Source organism: Lampetra fluviatilis, chromosome 5 (genome assembly GCF_964198595.1).
Source record: "Lampetra fluviatilis chromosome 5, kcLamFluv1.1, whole genome shotgun sequence".
In the NCBI taxonomy this organism is placed as follows: Eukaryota; Metazoa; Chordata; class Hyperoartia; order Petromyzontiformes; family Petromyzontidae; genus Lampetra; species Lampetra fluviatilis.
Window position 1 is genome coordinate 19,774,096 of NC_136279.1, and position 19,763 is coordinate 19,793,858.

At 53.4% G+C, this 19,763-nt stretch overlaps 1 protein-coding gene across 1 annotated transcript in view; it reads right to left on the reverse strand.

Annotated features, from left to right (window-relative positions):
* The window catches only part of LOC144932731 (cAMP-dependent protein kinase type I-beta regulatory subunit-like), a 94,684-nt gene that overhangs the window by 15,929 nt on the left and 58,992 nt on the right, over positions 1-19,763 (reverse strand). The window contains exons 7-9 of the mRNA XM_078857119.1: positions 18,065-18,125; positions 10,546-10,667; positions 1,858-1,939 (exon numbers count right to left, since the gene is read on the reverse strand). Of these exons, the coding sequence (XP_078713245.1) occupies positions 1,858-1,939; positions 10,546-10,667; positions 18,065-18,125 (265 nt within the window). The remainder of the gene's footprint in view (positions 1-1,857; positions 1,940-10,545; positions 10,668-18,064; positions 18,126-19,763) is intronic.

Here is a 19,763-nt window from a genome sequence, read left to right on the forward strand (position 1 = left end):
GTCCGTCTGCTACAGCAGAGGTGTAGGGAATTCCAAAAAGACCTACATCTCTGCTTTATTGACCTGGTCAAGGCCTATGATACCATCAGTAGGACTGGGCTTTGGGTTGTTCTTCGTGCTTTCGGAGTCCCTGACCCTCTGCTCACGATCATTAAGGACCTTCATGATGGTGAGCGGGCCCGGGTAAAACTACGTGGCCGGGAGTCGGAGCCTTTCCCTGTACACCTTGGGGTGCGACAGGGATGTCCTCTGGCTCCCACATTATTTAACATCTATTTCGACTGCGTAGTTCGTGAAGCCTTCAATAGCTGTACCGGGGGAATTACCATTTGGTACAGATATAATGGGAGGCTGATCGACGCCCGGGTGCGATCAAGGGATGGCTCCCTATTGGTCAACCACGTTATGTATGCCGATGATTTGGTAATAGCTGCTCATTCAGAAGAGGAGTTGGAGACGCTGCTGCTGAGACTGGAGTGTGCCACTAAGAGGTGGGGCCTTACCATCAGCCCCACCAAAACTAAGCACCTGCCTGGGTATTTTGTACCATCGGGCACTCCACCCCCACAACTCCCAATCGGTGATGGGGCAGTTGTGGAGAGAGTAGAGAGTTTCCCATACCTGGGCAGTGTGCTCATGACCGGCTCCAATTTATCAGCAGAGGTCTCACTCCGAATCAGTCGAGCGGCAATATCTTTTCATCGGTTGCGTAACGCTGTGTGGAAGCTACCTGGTCTGTCGCTCCGCACGAAGCTTCAGGTCTTCTCGGCCACGGTCATTCCCTCCCTTCTCTACGCTTGCGAAACGTGGACCCCCCCTAGTGGAGCATCTTCGCCGGTTGGAAACATTTAGGCTGGCCTGCCTACGATCCATCCTGGGTTTAACCTGGCTGGATTGTGTGAGGAGCTCACAAGTCCTTGAAAGATCTGGGCAAAGTCCCATCAGTGAGCTCCTCCGGCAGGCAAGGCTGCGTTGGCTGGGTCATGTAGCCCGCATGCCCAGCCACCGCATGCCTAAACAGCTTCTGTTCGGCCGGATCGAGGGGGCTAAACGGGCGCGGCACGGGCTAGAGAAGAGATGGAGTGATGTGGTACAGGAGGACGTGGAGCTGAGTGGACTTGCCGATGACTGGTACCAGCGGTGTCAAGATCGGCCTCAGTGGAGGAGGCTCGTGAAGGACGCTACTGGGCAGTTGGAGGCAGTCGCCCTCCAACAACAACGGAGGGCGGAGGAGCGACGCTCACAACAACGAGCGGAGCGCCGGGTGGCTAAAGCACAGCAAGTTGGCACAGTAGGGGGCACAGGTGGTGCATCAGCCAGTCATCTCAGTCATCTCGGTCATCTCGGTCAGTCGACCCGTGGCACCTGGGTCTGCCCCGTGACCTCCTGCCAGCGGGCGTTCGACACTTCACGTGGCCTCAGGGTGCACATGGCCTGGCACAAGCGTCGTGGTGACGTCACCGCCACTTAGTGGCGAATGGCGGTTGTTGTTGTGTGTGCACGTGTGTGTGTGTGCACGTGTGTGCGGGAACGTGTGTGTGTACGTGTGTGTGTGTGTGCACGTGTGTGTGTGTGCACGTGTGTGTGTGCACGTGTGTGTGCACTGTGTGTGTGCACGTGTGTGTGTGTGTGTGCACGTGTGTGTGCACGTGTATGTGTGTGTACGTGTGTGTGTGTGCACGTGTGTGTGTGTGCACGTGTGTGTATGCACGTGTGTGTGTGTGTGCACGTATGTGTGTGTGTGTGCACGTGTGTGTGTGTGTGCACGTGTGTACACGTGTGTGTGTGTGCACGTGTGTGAGTGTGTGTGTGTACGTGTGTGTGTGCACGTGTGTGTGTGTGCACATGTGTGTTTACCGAAGTAGTCGGAGGGACCCAGGCGCCCGACTTCCACGAACTCCTCCCTCTCAGAGCGGCGCTGAAGGACGGCGGCGGTGCCCTGAGCACACAACAACAACAACATCATCACCACCATCATCATCACCATCATCGTCACATCATCATCATCATCAAATCTTCACCACGATCACATCATCGCATCACCATCATCACATTATCACACTGCTATTACATAACACTGGTCAACACACTTTTTCTGGCATAAGGTATTCCAACGGTTTTAAGGTAATTTTGGGATGCTGATTCCAAATCTGGCATCACTTTTTGTCTATCACATCAGGTTTTTGAGATATCAAATATTGCATTTTCAATCAAAACTGCAAAAGAAAAATATTAAATAAATGTGGATATCTACATAAAATGATATTATAAACACACTATCCTAAAAATACAGCACCATATTTTAGCACTAAAGCAGTCACTGACTCGCAACAACTTGCAATCATAAGTGACAGAGTTAATTTCGGGTAAAATCAATGAAAATGGGGTATGCCGATAGCGTAAAAATGAGATGTGATAGAGCAAATCTGAGATCAGATCTGGAATCAGCACCCTGAAATTAGTCTAAAACAACTGCAAAAGTCCAGGCCAGAAAAATTTTTTTGTTGTTGACCAGTGTAATTAGCCACGAAGTGGTGGTGACGTCACCACGATGCTTGTGCCAGGCTAGATACACCTTGAGGCCACGTGAAGTGAGGAACGCTTGCTGGCAGGTCACGGGATAGACCCAGGTGTTATGGGTTCATTTACTGAGATGACTTACAGATGCATCACCTGTGCTCCCCACTGTGCCACATACTCAAACAAAGACAAAGAACCCCCGTGTCGCCTTTAACGGACTGTTGGGGCAAGTGCTGATAGTGATTAGCACCTATGAAGGCCGGCACGGCACAAGAGGGTGTGGAGGGCCAGCACCACCTTTGGCCACTTTTGTCTCCCCAGTGGCGATGTTTACAGACTGTACAAGGTACTCGTGATAATCGTCGCTGGTGTTGGCCGTGAGCCAGATTCGTAGCGCAGCGCGCTAACCATTGCACTACCGCTCCCCATATGCAAAGCACAAAGATCCCCCGTTTTGCCTGAACAGATTGTTGGGGCAAGTGGTGTTTGCGAGTAGCACCTATGAAGGCCGGCACGGCACACTTACGAAGGAAGGGGTGGGTGGCCAACACTACACACGCACACAGACACACACAGAGACACTAACACGCACACAGACACACACAGAGACACTTACACGCACACAGACACTTCCACGCACACAGACACACACAGAGACACTTACACGCACACAGACACACACAGAGACACTTACACGCACACATACACACACAGACACTTCCACGCACCCAGGCACTTCCACGCACACAGACACACACACAGACACTTACACGCACACAGACACACACACAGACACTTACACGCACACAGACACACACACAGAGACACTTACACGCACACAGACACACACACAGACACACACAGACACACACAGAGACACTTACACGCACACAGACACACACACAAACACACACAGACACTTACACGCACACAGACACACACACAGACACACACACACAGACACTTACACGCACACAGACACACACACAGACACACACACAGACACACACACAGACACTTACACGCACTTCCTGCCGCCCTGCTCCATTGCTCAAACACAATCCCGGCGCAAATTAACCAGATGAAAGCCGACCAATTGAAATTCCAATTAATACCCCTACCCCCCCATCAACCATCAAACAGCGCCCCCCCACCTCGACCCTTCCCACTCCGACCCGCGCCCAACTTTTATTGCCAGTGGTTGGGCGTTGAGAGGAGGTCCGGTGTAGGAGGTGATCGGAATGAAAATAGCGTCGTGGTTTGAGTGACCGGAATAGCAGCGCCATCAACTCACCTCCAACCACCACCATCATCAGCATCACCATCACAATGGGGGCCTTTGATGTGGCGAGATGAAGGGTGGATGGGTGTGGGTGGGGTGGGCGGGTGGAGGGTCGATTGCAGTGGGGTTGGGGGCATTGAGTGCGCGCGAGTTTCTGTCTTTATTGTTGAGCGCGTGGGCCGTATCCCGTGTCGGGTCGAGAGCGTGCGTGGCAAACCCATTTCGACCACGCACTGCGAGACGGGAGCTCAATGTGACCCCACGACCCGATGTTCGATTCCTGATCACGGTCACCGACAACACCGGTGACGATTAATCCGCACCGGTGCTGGGCCTCCCCCTAGGTCGACTAAGCCTCAAATGAGTACCCGGTGTAGTAAACATCGCCACTAGAGTGACAAAGGCGGCCGGGCGTGGTTGCTGGCCACCCACCCCCTCGTGTGCCGTGCCGGCCTTCACAGGTGCTTTTCGCCAACAGCACTTGTCCCAAAAATTCTGTTGAGGCTACGCGGGGGACCTTTGTCTTGAGACCCACCAAGATTCGTGTTGCATAAGCCGCAAACACAACGGCCAGTGACGACTGCAGCACGCCAAACTTATGAAACACTGAGATATATATTTTATTCGAGTATCGGATGTTGGCGGGGGGAGAACATTTTTCAATGAATCACTGTCAGAAATATAAGAGACGAAGCGGGGTGGAAGGCAGCGCTCCAACGTACCTCGACGGTACAGCCGCCCAAGTACCGAATGCAGACTTCGCGGATTTTCAACGCGGTGCACTAAAGCTCACCGACCTTCCCCCCTCCTGCCATCGCCGTCAGTGACAACCCCATCGTCCATCCCTCTGGCCCAACCACCCCATACGCACCACCCATCGCACTCGCTTTCGTCGTCAACCGCTCGCTGTCTCGCTGTCATCGTCGTTGACTTCAGCGCAATCGTCACCACTCACCGCGCACCGTCGTCCCCTTTCATCGCCTCATCTCACCTCACCACACCGTCTACGCACCTTAAAACTGAAACTCGTTTCTTTAGAACTGCTTTCACGACGTCCCCCACACACCCCCCGGTTTGCATGGCTGGTGGCTACACGCCGGGCAAAAGTAGTTCAACGTACATATGTACTGTATGTACAATGTCAAATTGATAATTCTCTGCTCAGCGCCTTGCTTAGGGCACCATATAAATCAAATGAAGAGACAGTGCCGATGCGAACGCATTACTCCGGGGGAGGTGAGTGGTGGTGGTGCTGTCGCCGGGCACGCGGAACCCCGAGCAGACCTGGCGTTGAGATTCACGGCCAAGTTGGGGGGGGGGGTGGAGGGGATGGCTACCAACACTGGCAGTGACAGTGGGGCCGTTGTCGTGTTGGCCAAAGCGGCGCAAGTGGCAGCACGGGCCTGGGTTTGATCCCTGACGCGGGAACCTCTCGCTGTGGAGTTTGCGTGTGTGTCCATTTTTCTGCACGAGTTTCCTCCGGGTTTTCCGGGTTTTACTCCCATAACAAAACAAAACAAAAAACATACAAACGTACGTACAATGTAACCGGTAGTGGCCAAGTAATATCCCGATGCCGAAAAATGTACCCGTAAAATAAATCTAATTTGGGTTACACACGCGCGTGGCAAAGTCGCGCCACTCTACCGCCTTGGCAGGCGCCTCCGTGAAAAAGAGCCCTGAAACTCGGAGAGACTTTCCCAGAGAGACAATCGTAACGATAAAATAATAATAATAATGGTAATAATAATTGCGAATGTAATGAACCAGCGCTACCGTGAGAAAACCAACGCAGTAGTCTCATCATCATCATCTAAGTTCACAGTGACAGTGACGATGATGACGATTGCGAGGACGATGGTAATTATTGCGGCGCTAATCTGCACGATCGCGATGACGTCGATCATAACAACGGCGACGATCACGACGATGGAACTTTATCTTGTAGTTTTGACAAGAGCGGATACAGTGCTCAAACTTGAAAACATAATAAAATATATAGTACAGAAACCGAAGAGTGAAAACACATCACACACACACACGTCCTTGAGTGCAGAGTCGTGTTTGTATCAACACAACGCTTCACGGTTGCCTCACAGCGGAATCAACGCTGAGCTCTGTTTTGACCTCAGATCCAAAATATACAGCGGCTGTGCCCTGAGTGTTGTGTGTGTGTGTATGTCTCTTTGTGCGTGTGTCGTTGCCTTTGTAGTGGCAGTGCAGTGGTTAGCGCTCTGCGCGACAAACCCGCCAGCTCGACTTTGGTTCCTGCTCACGGTCAACATCGGCGAACCCGTCGTGGGCCTCCCCTAGGTTGACTCAGCCTCAAATGAGTGCCTGGCGCGGCGTATAAACATCTGCACCTGGGGAGTCAATGGTGGCCGGCCGTGATGCTGGCCACCCACCCCTCGTGTGCCGTGCTGGCCTTCATAGGTGCTACTCGCTAACAGCACTTGCCCCTACAGGCTATATGGGTGATCTTTGTTTCTGATTGTGTCTGTGTGTGAATGTGTGTGTCAATGTGGATGTGTGTGTATGTTTCATTGTGTGAGCATCGGTGTGTTTGTCGGTGTGTTTGTCGGTGTGTGTGTAGGTGTGTGTGTAGGTGTGTGTGTGTAGGTGTGTGTGTGTAGGTGTGTGTGTAGGTGTGTATAGGTGTGTGTGTGTCTGTGTTAAGGTCTACACAGCAACACGCCCGGCTCACTTTGTCTCCCCAGTGCTGATATTTACATAATGCACCAGGTACTAATTTAAGGCTGAGTCGACCTAGTGCAGGCCCAGGATTGGCTCAGACATCGCTGGGTTCTTGGCGCAGTGTGCTTCACCCCACATACATACAAAGGCAAAGATCCCCCGGATAGCCTTAACAAACTATTGGGGCAAGTGCTGTTAGTGAGCACCTATGAAGGCCGGAACAGCATGCATGGAGCTGGGTGGCCAGCACCACACCCGGCCGCCTTTGTCTCCCTAGTCGCGATGTTTACACACTGCACCAGGTACTCATTTAACACTGAGTCGACCAAGAGGAGGCCCAGGACCGGTTCAGATAATCGTCACTGGTGTTCGCCGTGAGCGGGAATCGAACTCGGGTCGCCGCGCTAACTGCCGCACTACCGCTCCCCTGACACCCCGGTACACACCAACACACACCGATTCACAGGTACACACACGCACACACAGGTGCATACACACACAGGTACACCCCGACACATGTACACACAGGTACACACACGCACACACAGGTACATACACACACAGGTACATACACACACAGGTACACACCGACACACTGATTCACAGGTACACACACGCACACACAGGTACATACACACACACACAGGTGCATACATACACAGGTGCATACATACACAGGTACACACCAACACACACTGATTCACAGGTACACACACGCACACACAGGTACATACACACACAGGTACACTCCAACACACACTGATTTACAGGTACACACACGCACACACAGGTACATACACACACAGGTACACACCAACACACACTGATTCACAAGTACACACACGCACACACAGGTATATACACACACAGGTACACACCAACACACACTGATTTACAGGTACACACACGCACACACAGGTACATACACACACAGGTACACACCGACACACTGATTCACAGGTACACGCACACACAGGTACAGACACACAGGTACACACCGACACACACTGATTCACAGGTACACGCACACACAGGTACATACACACAGGTACATACACACACAGGTACACACCAACACACACTGATTCACAGGTACACACCGACACAACAACAACAACAACAACCGCCATTCGCCACTAAGTGGCGGTGACGTCACCACGACGCTTGTGCCAGGCCATGTGCACCTTGAGGCCACGTGAAGTGTCGAACGCCTGCTGGCAGGAGGTCACGGGGCAGACCCAGGTGCCACGGGTCGACTGACCAAGATGACCGTGATAACTGGCTGATGCACCACCTGTGCCCCCTACTGTACCAACTTGCTGTGCTTTAGCCACCCGGCGCTCCGCTCGTTGTTGTGAGCGTTGCTCCTCCGCCCTCCGTTGTTGTTGGAGGGCGACTGCCTCCAACTGCCCAGTAGCGTCCTTCACGAGCCTCCTCCACTGAGGCCGATCTTGACACCGCTGGTACCAGTCATCGGCAAGTCCACTCAGCTCCACATCCTCCTGTACCACATCACTCCATCTCTTCTCTAGCCCGTGCCGCGCCCGTTTAGCCCCCTCGATCCGGCCGAACCAAAGCTGTTTAGGCATGCGGTGGCTGGGCATGCGGGCTACATGACCCAGCCAACGCAGCCTTGCCTGCCGGAGGAGCTCACTGATGGGACTTTGCCCAGATCTTTCAAGGACTTGTGAGCTCCTCACACAATCCAGCCTGGTTAAACCCAGAATGGATCGTAGGCAGGCCAGCCTAAATGTTTCCAACCGGCGAAGATGCTCCACTAGGGGGGTCCACGTTTCGCAAGCGTAGAGAAGGGAGGGAATGACCGTGGCCGAGAAGACCTGAAGCTTCGTGCGGAGCGACAGACCAGGTAGCTTCGACACAGTGTTACGCAACCGATGAAAAGATATTGCCGCTCGACTGATTCGGAGTGAGACCTCTGCTGATAAACTGGAGCCGGTCATAAGCACACTGCCCAGGTATGGGAAACTCTCCACTCTCTCCACAACTGCCCCATCACCAATTGGGAGTTGTGGGGGTGGAGTGTCCGATGGTACAAAATACCCAGGCAGGTGCTTAGTTTTGGTGGGGCTGATGGTAAGGCCCCACCTCTTAGTGGCATGCTCCAGTCTCAGCAGCAGCGTCTCCAACTCCTCTTCTGAATGAGCAGCTATTACCAAATCATCGGCATACATAACGTGGTTGACCAATAGGGAGCCATCCCTTGATCGCACCTGGGCGTCGATCAGCCTCCCATTATATCTGTACCAAATGGAAATTCCCCCGGTACAGCTATTGAAGGCTTCACGAACTACGCAGTCGAAATAGATGTTAAATAATGTGGGAGCCAGAGGACATCCCTGTCGCACCCCAAGGTGTACAGGGAAAGGCTCCGACTCCCGGCCACGTAGTTTTACCCGGGCCCGCTCACCATCATGAAGGTCCTTAATGATCATGAGCAGAGGGTCAGGGACTCCGAAAGCACGAAGAACAACCCAGAGCCCAGTCCTACTGATGGTATCATAGGCCTTGACCAGGTCAATAAAGCAGAGATGTAGGTCTTTTTGGAATTCCCTACACCTCTGCTGTAGCAGACGGACAGACCGACACACACAGGTACATACACACAGGTACACACCGACACACACTGATTCACAGGTACACACACGCACACACAGGTACATACACGCACACACAGGTACATCCACACACAGATACACACCCACACACACTGATTCACAGATACACACACGCACACACAGGTACATACACACACAGGTACACACACGCACACATAGGTACACACACAGGTACATACACACACACACACTGATTCACAGGTATACACACGCACACACAGGTACATACACACAGGTACATACACACATGTACACACATGCACACACAGGTACACGCACGCACACACAGGTACACACACAAATGCACACCAATAAGACACACAATCCGCAGCAAGTCTTCTTCTGCAAAGCCACCTTTGTTCCCCACAAGCAGGAGGAGCAGCATGGATTCCCATGTCCCCCCCCCTCCCCCCGTGTTCCTCCATGACCATCACCCCCCACCCGACATCCCCATCCTGCCCCCGCCCCTCCCTCATCCTCCTCCATCGTAGAGAATTTACAGTCGTGGGCAGCGAAGAAGGGAACTCTTTCTTCTTCCACGTCCCTCCTCCACCTCCCCCCTGAACCCAATCCACCCCGCCCCCCACCTACCCCCCCCCTTACCCACAACCACCCCCACCCACCCACCCACTACCACCCTCACCCCACTTCGCTGGGGCCAAAGATCCCCACACATCCGATTCGAAACAAACTCCCAATCGGTCACCCACTGGGGGCTCATCATGGCCGGTTCGGAGGCACACCGCTCGAGATGACAACCTGGGCTCAAACCCTGGGGTCCGGGCAGAGCCACCGCTAAGCTATGGCGAATTGGGGGGGGGGGGGGGCGACTGCCCCGTGCCCCGCGCTTTGAGGGGCATCCCGCGCTTCAACGTCGCGGCGTCAGATGTAATACCACCAGTTTAGTTTGAAGGCGTCGGCGGGGGGGGGGGATCCACATGGTGTGAGATGTTATCTCACCTGGTATGCAGGAAGTCATGGTTTCCATTCTGACCCTGACACCTGCTGTATATTTGGAGTTTGCGTGGCTTTCTCTCTCTCTCTCCCCGTGGTTGCGTGAATTTCTATCCAGCTTTTCCCTCCACATTTATGATCAACATCGACACGTTCAAGAGGATTTGGCCGCTGTAAATGTCCAGATGATAAGCCACTTCGTTGAGCTATCATCGCATGTGGCCAGGTCGCTTCTGAAAAACAGCTCTTTAGCTCAGTGGGCCTTACCTGGCCAAATTAAAAATAGTTAAGTTTTAGTTTAGATTTGCCCCGAGCCCCACAACCTCTCTGTGGACGGGCCCTAGATCTGGGTCTTTCCCTCGCTCTCTCTCTCTCTCCCTGCCTCTCTCCCTGCCTCTCTCCTTGCCTCTCGCCCTCTATCTCCTTTCTCTCAGTCCCCGGGGGGGACATAATCGGCACCTCGGTGATGAGGAAGAAGTCGTCGCCGGGGTCTCCCTGGACCACGATCTTCTCCGCGTCCTCGAACTGCACCGGCTCCAGCGCATCGGCCACCGTCAGCCGCTCCCAGTGCTCCAGCGATTCTGCAACAACACAAAGACAAAGGTCCCCCATGTAGCCTTACGCACGAGACTGTTGAAAAGCAGCGGAGGGGGGGGCAAGTGCTGCGTACGAACAGCGACAGGGAAAGTGGTGCGGGCTGGAACCACGCCTGGCCGCCTTTGTCTCCCCAGTGCCGATGTGTTTTTTTTCCTTAGCTCCACCAGGTAATCATTTGAGGTTGGGTCGACCTCGGAGGAGCCCAGCACCGGTTTAGATTTTCGCCAACAAAGTTGGCTGATATTTGTTTTCCTATGCTCCACCAGGTACTATACTCGCTTGAAGCCGAGTTGACCTATGCTACACGACCTGCCACCGATGTACACCGTGGCCTGGAAGCGAACTTATGTCACCACCGGCTTCGTAGCACCGTGCATGAAACACGACTTGCACATCCTTCTAATGCACCCGCGCGCACACACACACAGGTCGACACGGCCATTGTGAATCCCCATGAGACTTCAGGCTCAATGAAAGGTGGCAGCCCCAACAGTCTGGAACGCTATCATCCCTCTGCACATTCGCAGCATCACCTCAATCGCCTCCTTCAAGAGACACTTAAGAACTCACCTCTATAACCACGTGCTTTCGAGCGACTCTGAGCTTGGCTCCGCGCCTCTGAGTTGCGGCCGTTACGTCCGCAAATTTGCGCGCGTTATAAATTGCATTATTATCAGTCCTTATATTCAACTAAACTATATATATTAAAAAATATATATTTTACTAGGTAAGACCCACTGAGCTATGTAGCTCTTTTTCAGAAGCGACCTGGCCACACGCAAATGATAGCTCAACGAAGTGGCTTTTCATCACGTGGAAATAAACAGCAGCAAAAAAAAAAAAGCGCGCGTTGATTCTAAACGTTGGGGGAAAAACCGGAGGGGACCCACAACCCAGTGGGTTCAGTGACTCCGACATGGCTACCTCCGATCAGCTACGTACGGTGCGAAAGAAATTCAACATACGTACATCATGAGCCCCCTGTACTGCTGAGTAACACGGCTCCCAAGGGCTTGAACCCAGGATCTTGTCGGTGCCGACTCAGTAACTCCAACTCGGCCATTATGAACCCCCCCCACCCCCCACCCGGTCACCACTTCGGATGCACCTAAATCCTGGGTGTGGTGGAGGCAGCGGCGGCAGGGTTAGGGAGGTGACGGGCGAAACGGAAAGAAAAAAAACCGAGAGAGAGAAAAAAAAACGGAAATGGATTTGGCCGAGGCCACGAACCCGGATTGTGTTCACACGCCGATCGGGTGGCCGGGACGCGAAATCCCGGCACACTTTGGCGGCGCGAGGCGAGCCGGGCCGCTTCGGGCACCGCGCCTCAAATCCCCCAAAAACCCTCGCCGCCATAAACACCCCCCCCCCCCACACACACACCTCATGTCTCTCCCGTGCGTCTCTCCCCCGACGTCTCACCTATGCATCTCTCTCTCCCTGTGTTGCTCCCACGCGTCTCTCTCCTTCGTGTGTGTCCCTCCGTGCATTTTTTCTCTCCCGTGAATCTCTCCGTGCATCTTTCTCTTCCGTGCGTCTCTCCCCGTGCGTCTCTCCCCGTGCGTCTCTTCCCGTGTATCTCTCCCCGTGCGTCTCTCCCCGTGTATCTCTTCCTAGGACTGGGTTTTTTAGTTCATAATGGCTGTGTTTGAGAGATAGAAATCCTGGGTTCGAGCCCGAGGACTGGGTTTTTTTCTCTCTCCCTCTCTCAGTGGGTTAATAACGGCCTATAGCCTTCGCCCAGGGGTCGGCAACTGGACTCCCATGGTAAACTGCACTCCCATGTTAAACTGCACTCCCATGGTAAACTGCACTCCCATGTTAAACTGCACTCCCATGGTAAACTGCACTCCCATGTTAAACTGCACTCCCATGGTAAACTGCACTCCCATGGTAAACTGCACTCCCATGTTAAACTGCACTCCCATGTTAAACTGCACTCCCATGTTAAACTGCACTCCCATGGTAAACTGCACTCCCATGTTAAACTGCACTCCCATGGTAAACTGCACTCCCATGTTAAACTGCACTCCCATGTTAAACTGCACTCCCATGTTAAACTGCACTCCCATGGTAAACTGCACTCCCATGTTAAACTGGACTCCCATGTTAAACTGCACTCCCATGGTAAACTGCACTCCCATGTTAAACTGCACTCCCATGGTAAACTGCACTCTCATGTTAAACTGCACTCCCATGTTAAACTGGACTCCCATGGTAAACTGCACTCCCATGTTAAACTGCACTCCCATGTTAAACTGCACTCCCATGGTAAACTGCACTCCCATGTTAAACTGCACTCCCATGGTAAACTGCACTCCCATGTTAAACTGCACTCCCATGGTAAACTGCACTCCCATGTTAAACTGCACTCCCATGTTAAACTGCACTCCCATGTTAAACTGCACTCCCATGGTAAACTGCACTCCCATGTTAAACTGGACTCCCATGTTAAACTGCACTCCCATGGTAAACTGCACTCCCATGTTAAACTGCACTCCCATGGTAAACTGCACTCCCATGTTAAACTGGACTCTCATGTTAAACTGCACTCCCATGTTAAACTGGACTCCCATGGTAAACTGCACTCCCATGTTAAACTGCACTCCCATGGTAAACTGCACTCCCATGTTAAACTGCACTCCCATGGTAAACTGCACTCCCATGTTAAACTGCACTCCCATGGTAAACTGCACTCCCATGTTAAACTGCACTCCCATGTTAAACTGCACTCCCATGTTAAACTGCACTCCCATGGTAAACTGCACTCCCATGTTAAACTGGACTCCCATGTTAAACTGCACTCCCATGGTAAACTGCACTCCCATGTTAAACTGCACTCCCATGGTAAACTGCACTCCCATGTTAAACTGGACTCTCATGTTAAACTGCACTCCCATGTTAAACTGGACTCCCATGGTAAACTGCACTCCCATGTTAAACTGCACTCCCATGTTAAACTGCACTCCCATGGTAAACTGCACTCCCATGTTAAACTGCACTCCCATGGTAAACTGCACTCCCATGTTAAACTGGACTCTCATGTTAAACTGCACTCCCATGTTAAACTGGACTCCCACGGTAAACTGCACTCCCATGGTAAACTGGACTCCCACGGTAAACTGCACTCCCATGGTAAACTGGACTCCCACGGTAAACAGCACTCTCATGGACCTAGTCAATGTACCCGCGAGAGACTAAGCTTTGGCCGCATCTCTTTAATCTCTCTCTCTCTCCGTCTCTCTCAGGGTGTCCATAGCGGCAGCCGTGTCAGTGCCACCGATCCATCAGTGGCTCTGAGAATCCTCGACTCGAGCCCTGGCTGGAGACAGGCGTGCTCTCTCTTTCTCTCTCTCTTCTCTCTCTGTCCATCTCAGGAGACTCATAATGGTCGTGTCAAGCGAGAGGCACCGGGCCAGTGAAGCAAAATTGCGAGAGGAGAGTGAAAACCGCCCCCCCCCCTCCCCCCCTCCCGAGTTCCGAGCGTCGCGCCGCCGAGTAACTGGAGCCCGGCGCGAGCGCCGCCGTGGTGGTGGCGGTGGTGGTGGTGGTGGCGGCGGTGGTGGTGGTGGCGGGGGTACAGGTTTATGCGGCGACCAGCCGACCGTGCCGAGTCTGCGGCTCTTGTTTTGGCAAAGGCGGCTGTGCGTGGAGGCAGAGCAGCGCCTATCAGATGGTGGACGAGGATGCGGGCGGGCGATCGGGTGAGCGAGAGGCCCCGTCTCTGCCGAACACCCAATATGTGTGGGGGGTTGGGGGCACCAAAGTCTGGAGGGGGGGAATGTTGCTGGCGTGAGGGGGGGGGGCATCATCACCGTCTGTCCACGTTGCGATAACCTCGTAGAAATACGCGGAAGCCGCGTCGAGAAATCCGCGGAAGGAGTTCCAATGGCCGGATTTCTGTTCACTTCATTTAACGTGGCCCAGTTTCGTCTACATTAGAGATCGTCAGTGCCGTGTAGCTCTGATGCTCTGCATGGTGGTGCGATATTAATCCTCATTAAGACTCCTCATCAGTGCAGTGGCTCTACTCGCCTGCATCACGAATGTTAGTACTGGATTCATTTGTATTACTGATCATCAGCATGGTATGGGCTCTGTTAACCGTGTTGGTTGGACAGAATCAGAATATGTATCTATACTGGAGGAATCCGGTGAGTCTACGAAGCTCTTTTCACAGCTCTGCACACCGAGGGCCACGGCTGCGGCATGATTCTTTTCCCGCCACGGGACGTCACGCGACAGAGCCATCAGCGGTCGTTGTGCAGAATCGTATCGTATACGATAGCAGGAAGAAAAAAAAGTTTTGCTGGCTGGCTGTCTTCCTGCCTGGTGCGCGGGAAAGTGCGCGGTAGTGACGTCACCATGCACACTTGCGCGGTGACGTCCCCCGCATCCCGGCCGTGTGTCCCACGGAAAAGGCACGGGCAGTGCTAGAACAAGTAACGGCATACATTGGGAGGCAATTCGCCCTTTCTTTCCGTAACTCTCCCTCCGCATGATAAATTAAAGACGTGGATGACGTGCAAAGAAACAATCGAGCAATGAATTGTGTCGAGAGAGAGAGGGAGAGAGACGTGGGGCGTGGGAGGCGTGGAAGTCTGCGCATTTGTTTTGTTACCCCAAGGCTGCCAGAGAGAGGCCCTGATGACGAACTCAGAAAGCGCGCTACAAGATTCTCTCGAATTTCTCCGGGCACGGGAAAAAAACGTGGCGATGGAAGATTGCCGGTGTGTGTATATATATGCGTGAACACGGTGTTGGCCACCCACCCCCTCGTGTGCCGTGCCGGCCTTCATAGGTGCTCGCTCACAGCACTTGCCCCAACAGACTGTTCAGGCAATACGGGGGATCTTTGTCTTTTGCCAGTCTTCTCAGTCAGTCAACCCATGGCACCTGGGTCTATCCCGTGACCTCCTGCGAGCACCCTTTCGACACTTCGCGTGGCCTCAAAGTGCACATAGACTTGCACAAGCACCGTGGTGATGTCACCTGCCACCTAGTGGCGATGGCCGTTGTTGTTGTTGTGTATGTACCTCATAATGAGTACCTGGTATGACGTGTAAACATCGCCACTGGAGAGACGAAGACGGTCGGGCGTGGTGCTGGCCACACAGCCCCTAGTGTGCCATTCCAGCCTTCACAGGTCTTTGCGAACAGCACTTTCCCTAACACTCTATTTTGGCGATATGGGGGATCGTTGTCTTTGACTCGGGAGGGAGTTGGATGGCGGTGGTGGTGGTGGGGATGAGATGACTATGCTGGTCCCATTCGTTCATTCAGAGTCACTGAAGCCTCGGCTGGAATGACGGCTCCCAATCGAGCGCCGGTTACGCGCGTGGGGCTTGCAGGCGGGCAGCTCAGCATCGCCTTACGATCACGCACAAGGACAAAGATCCCCCGTATAGCCTTTAACAGACTTTTGGGGCAAGTGCAGCTGGCGAGTAGCAGCTATGACGGCCGGCACGGCACACGAGGGGGTGGGTGGCCAGCACCACGCCCGACCGCCTTTGTCTTCCCGGTGGCGATGTTTACACACTGCACCAGGTACTCATGTGAGGCCGAGTCGACCTAGAGGAGGCCCAGAAGCAGATTCAGATAATCGTCACTGGTGTTGGCCGTGAGCAGGAATCAAACTCGGGACGCCGGGTTCGTAGCACGGCGCCCTAACCACTACACCACCGCTCCCCACACTCACACGTTCATGCACAAATACACATGCAAGCAGATGCGCATGTACACAAAGACAAAGATCCCCGTATAGCCTTAACAGATTGTTGGGGCAAGTGCTGCTAGCGAGCACCCACGTGTGCCGTGCCGGCCTTCATAGGTGCTTGCAGACGCGGATGCACACACGCGGACACACACACAGACACATACACACGCGGACACACACGCACACGCGGACACCCCGTGCAAGGTTTATACCTGCGTCAATCAAATCGCGGCGCGTGTGCATTAGCACGCTGCGAGAGGGGCAAGCTTAAGTTCCGCATGGCACAATTTGTTCTTTTCTGCGCGCTGGAATTCACGGGACCTGTTTCCTGCACCTCCGCGTTACCCTTCCAGGTGCCCCCCCCCCTGCCTTGCCTCGGAGCCTCAATGGGCTCCTCCTACCATGTGGTCTCAGGAGACACGGCGAGCACCATCGCTGCCGTGGATACTCACGGCGACGACAGCTCGAACGCCGCTACCGTTCAGTGCTAATCAATGGACGCAAGCAAGATTTGTAAACAAGACTTCTTGTAAAGCAGGCTCGTGAACACGATTCGTAAACAAGAGTTGAGGCCGTGGTGAGGGTTGGTTGATTCCAGATGCGAATCCAGTTTCTGTGCCTCTCTCTCTCTCTGGACTCCCCATCTCCCTGTCTCTCCATCCTCCTGTCTCTCCATCTCTTCCCATCTCTCTTTCTCTCTCCCCGTCCTCATGATGCTTCACATATTTCGAAGAAGAAGAAGAAATGCACCTCTGTAATATTCAGTGTTCCACTTTGTACAGCTACATTATGGATTTGTGTTGTTTCTTGTAAGCAATTAAATTGAGATTCAACGGCAAATTTTCTCCCATCTCCCCCCCTCTCTCTCTGTTTTCTCGCTCCCCCCCACCCGCCCCGTGTCGCTCTCTGCAGGAACCTGTTTGAAGTGGAACAGGTAATTCACGTTAGACGAGGGAGTTCACGAGAATAGAGAGCCTGCAAAACTCCGAACACACACACGTGGGGGATTGCCCATGCGCACACATACGTGCACACATACTACGTATGTGGACATTTCACTCGCACACGCGTGCACGCGCATACATGTGTTCACGCGTGTGTGTGCGTGTATGTATGTGTGTGTGCGAGTGCATACATGCACTCGCACACGCACACACGAACACATGCACACATGTACATATATACACAAAGGCACACAAGCACATGTGAATATACAGACGTACACACAGGAGCACATGCACGCAGAGGACACGTACGCATGTTGCACTTTTTTCGCACCGTACGTAACCAACCATGCTAATCGGAGATGTACAAGAAATACAGATCACTGTGTAGCCTACACAGTGCTGTTGGGGCACACGAGGGGGTGGGTGGTCAGCACCACGCCTGGCCGCCTTTGTCTCCCCAGTGGCGATGTTTATTTATATTTTTTACACATCGCACTGGGTTAGTGGTCAGCAACCAAACTAACAGTGAGAGCCATTTCTTTTGCAAATTCTGTACCAAAAAAAAACCTCAACATTTCAAGAGCCGCAATGCATGTGAATGCATCCAAACATGACACTGCGTCACGAAGCAGTCCGCGAAGAACCGCACGCGGCTCTGTAGGTGGCCGACCCGTTGTGCTCGCTACTCATTTGAGGCTGAGTCAACACACACACTCACCTAAGATGGAGACTTTGCTCAGGAACTCCGCGTACATCTTCCTCTTGCGAAGCGTGCTCCCCTGTCACGGAGAGAAAGAGAGAGAGAGATAACGCAGCCAGTGTTAGCGTGGAAGTGGGAGCGTGGCTCACGGCGGAGGCCCACGGCGGAGGCTCATGGCAGAGGCTCACGGCGGAGGCTCACGGCGGAGGCCCACGGCGGAGGCTCACGGCAGAGGCTCACGGCGGAGGCCCACGGCGGAGGCCCACGGCAGAGGCCGGGTTCGGAGTCACCCGATGGCGCACGGATCTCCCCATCGGCACTGCCACCTGAGGCTCTCCTGAAACTCACTCGGCTCGGTGTTGAGAATTAACGGCGGGTGCAACGTTCCTTGTTTGGTGGCGCACTGCACCTCCTGTGCTCCCACCATTCACAAAGCCCACGATGGTCAGCGCAGCGTGGCGCGGTGAAGTATGGTCAAACAACGGCGTGGGCAAGGCCCCCATCCAGCAGCGGATGGACAAAATTGTCCGTGCCGTGCCGTTCCGCCGTACTCGCAAAATACGACGGGCAGACGGCAATCGTCGTTTGCTAACTCCACGGAAACGTGACACAAAATCGTAGTTTGGGACCATCAGCCTATTGGGCTGTTGTTGTTGGATAAATTCATTAATTGTGCTGGACTAATGCATTGGGTTTCGTGGGATGGGAGCCCACAATTTCGACGCAGCTCTGCTGGCTGAATGCCCCAACACGGCCATGATGAACCCTCTGCAAGCGAAGTAAAACAACTCGGCCACCTAACGAATAGAAAATAAATTAACTGCGTTACTACATTGCACAAACGTTGAATGCCCTTTCGCAGAACTTTCATCTTTCAACTCCAAAGAGAAGCGTTTCCAACCACAAAAAAGGTCGATATCAGTTTCTTAAATATATCACCCTTTACCAACACGCACTGACCAGCGCGGTGAAGTATGGTGATAGCAATCATTGCCCCCCCCCCCACCGTCGCCTTCTCGCTGTGTGGCTGAACCAGTCGGGGCAGCAGCAGCGACAGTAGCAGCAAGTCTCCCCAGGGCTTTGCTTGACTCCGCTCAATTATTCACCCGAGTTTGGCGCACGACACGGCGGCACTATCACAGGCAGCAAATCATTTGATTAATTGCCCGCGGTCTGAGATGTGTAAGTGGCAGCATGACCCGGAGGCGAGGGGTTGGTGGGCCACTGGGTGATGGGGCCCAGCGAGGGAGTGATTGCTGGAGAGTGCACGTAACACTATTTGAAAAACTAAACTGATTGTTTACACAAATGTCAGCTCAATGAAGCGGCTCATCATCATGCGGACATTTGGAGCAGCCAAATACTCCAAACGCATAATGCCGATTAATTATAAATGTGGAAGGGGGAAACCCGGAGGAACCTGGAGAAAAATCCACGCGATCACGGGGAGAGAGACGCACAAACTCCAAATATATAGCAGCAGGCGTCAGTCTGGATAGAACCCACGACCTCCTGTAGACCAGGCGAGGTAGTTAACATCTCCTAGCCACCGTGATGATGAGAGAGAGAGACACGCAAACTCCAAATATACAGCAGGTGTTAGGGTCGGGATAGAACCCACGACCTCCTGTAGACCAAGCGAGGTAGTTAACATCTCCTAGCCACCATGATGATGAGAGAGAGAGACACGCAAACTCCAAATATACAGCAGCAGGCG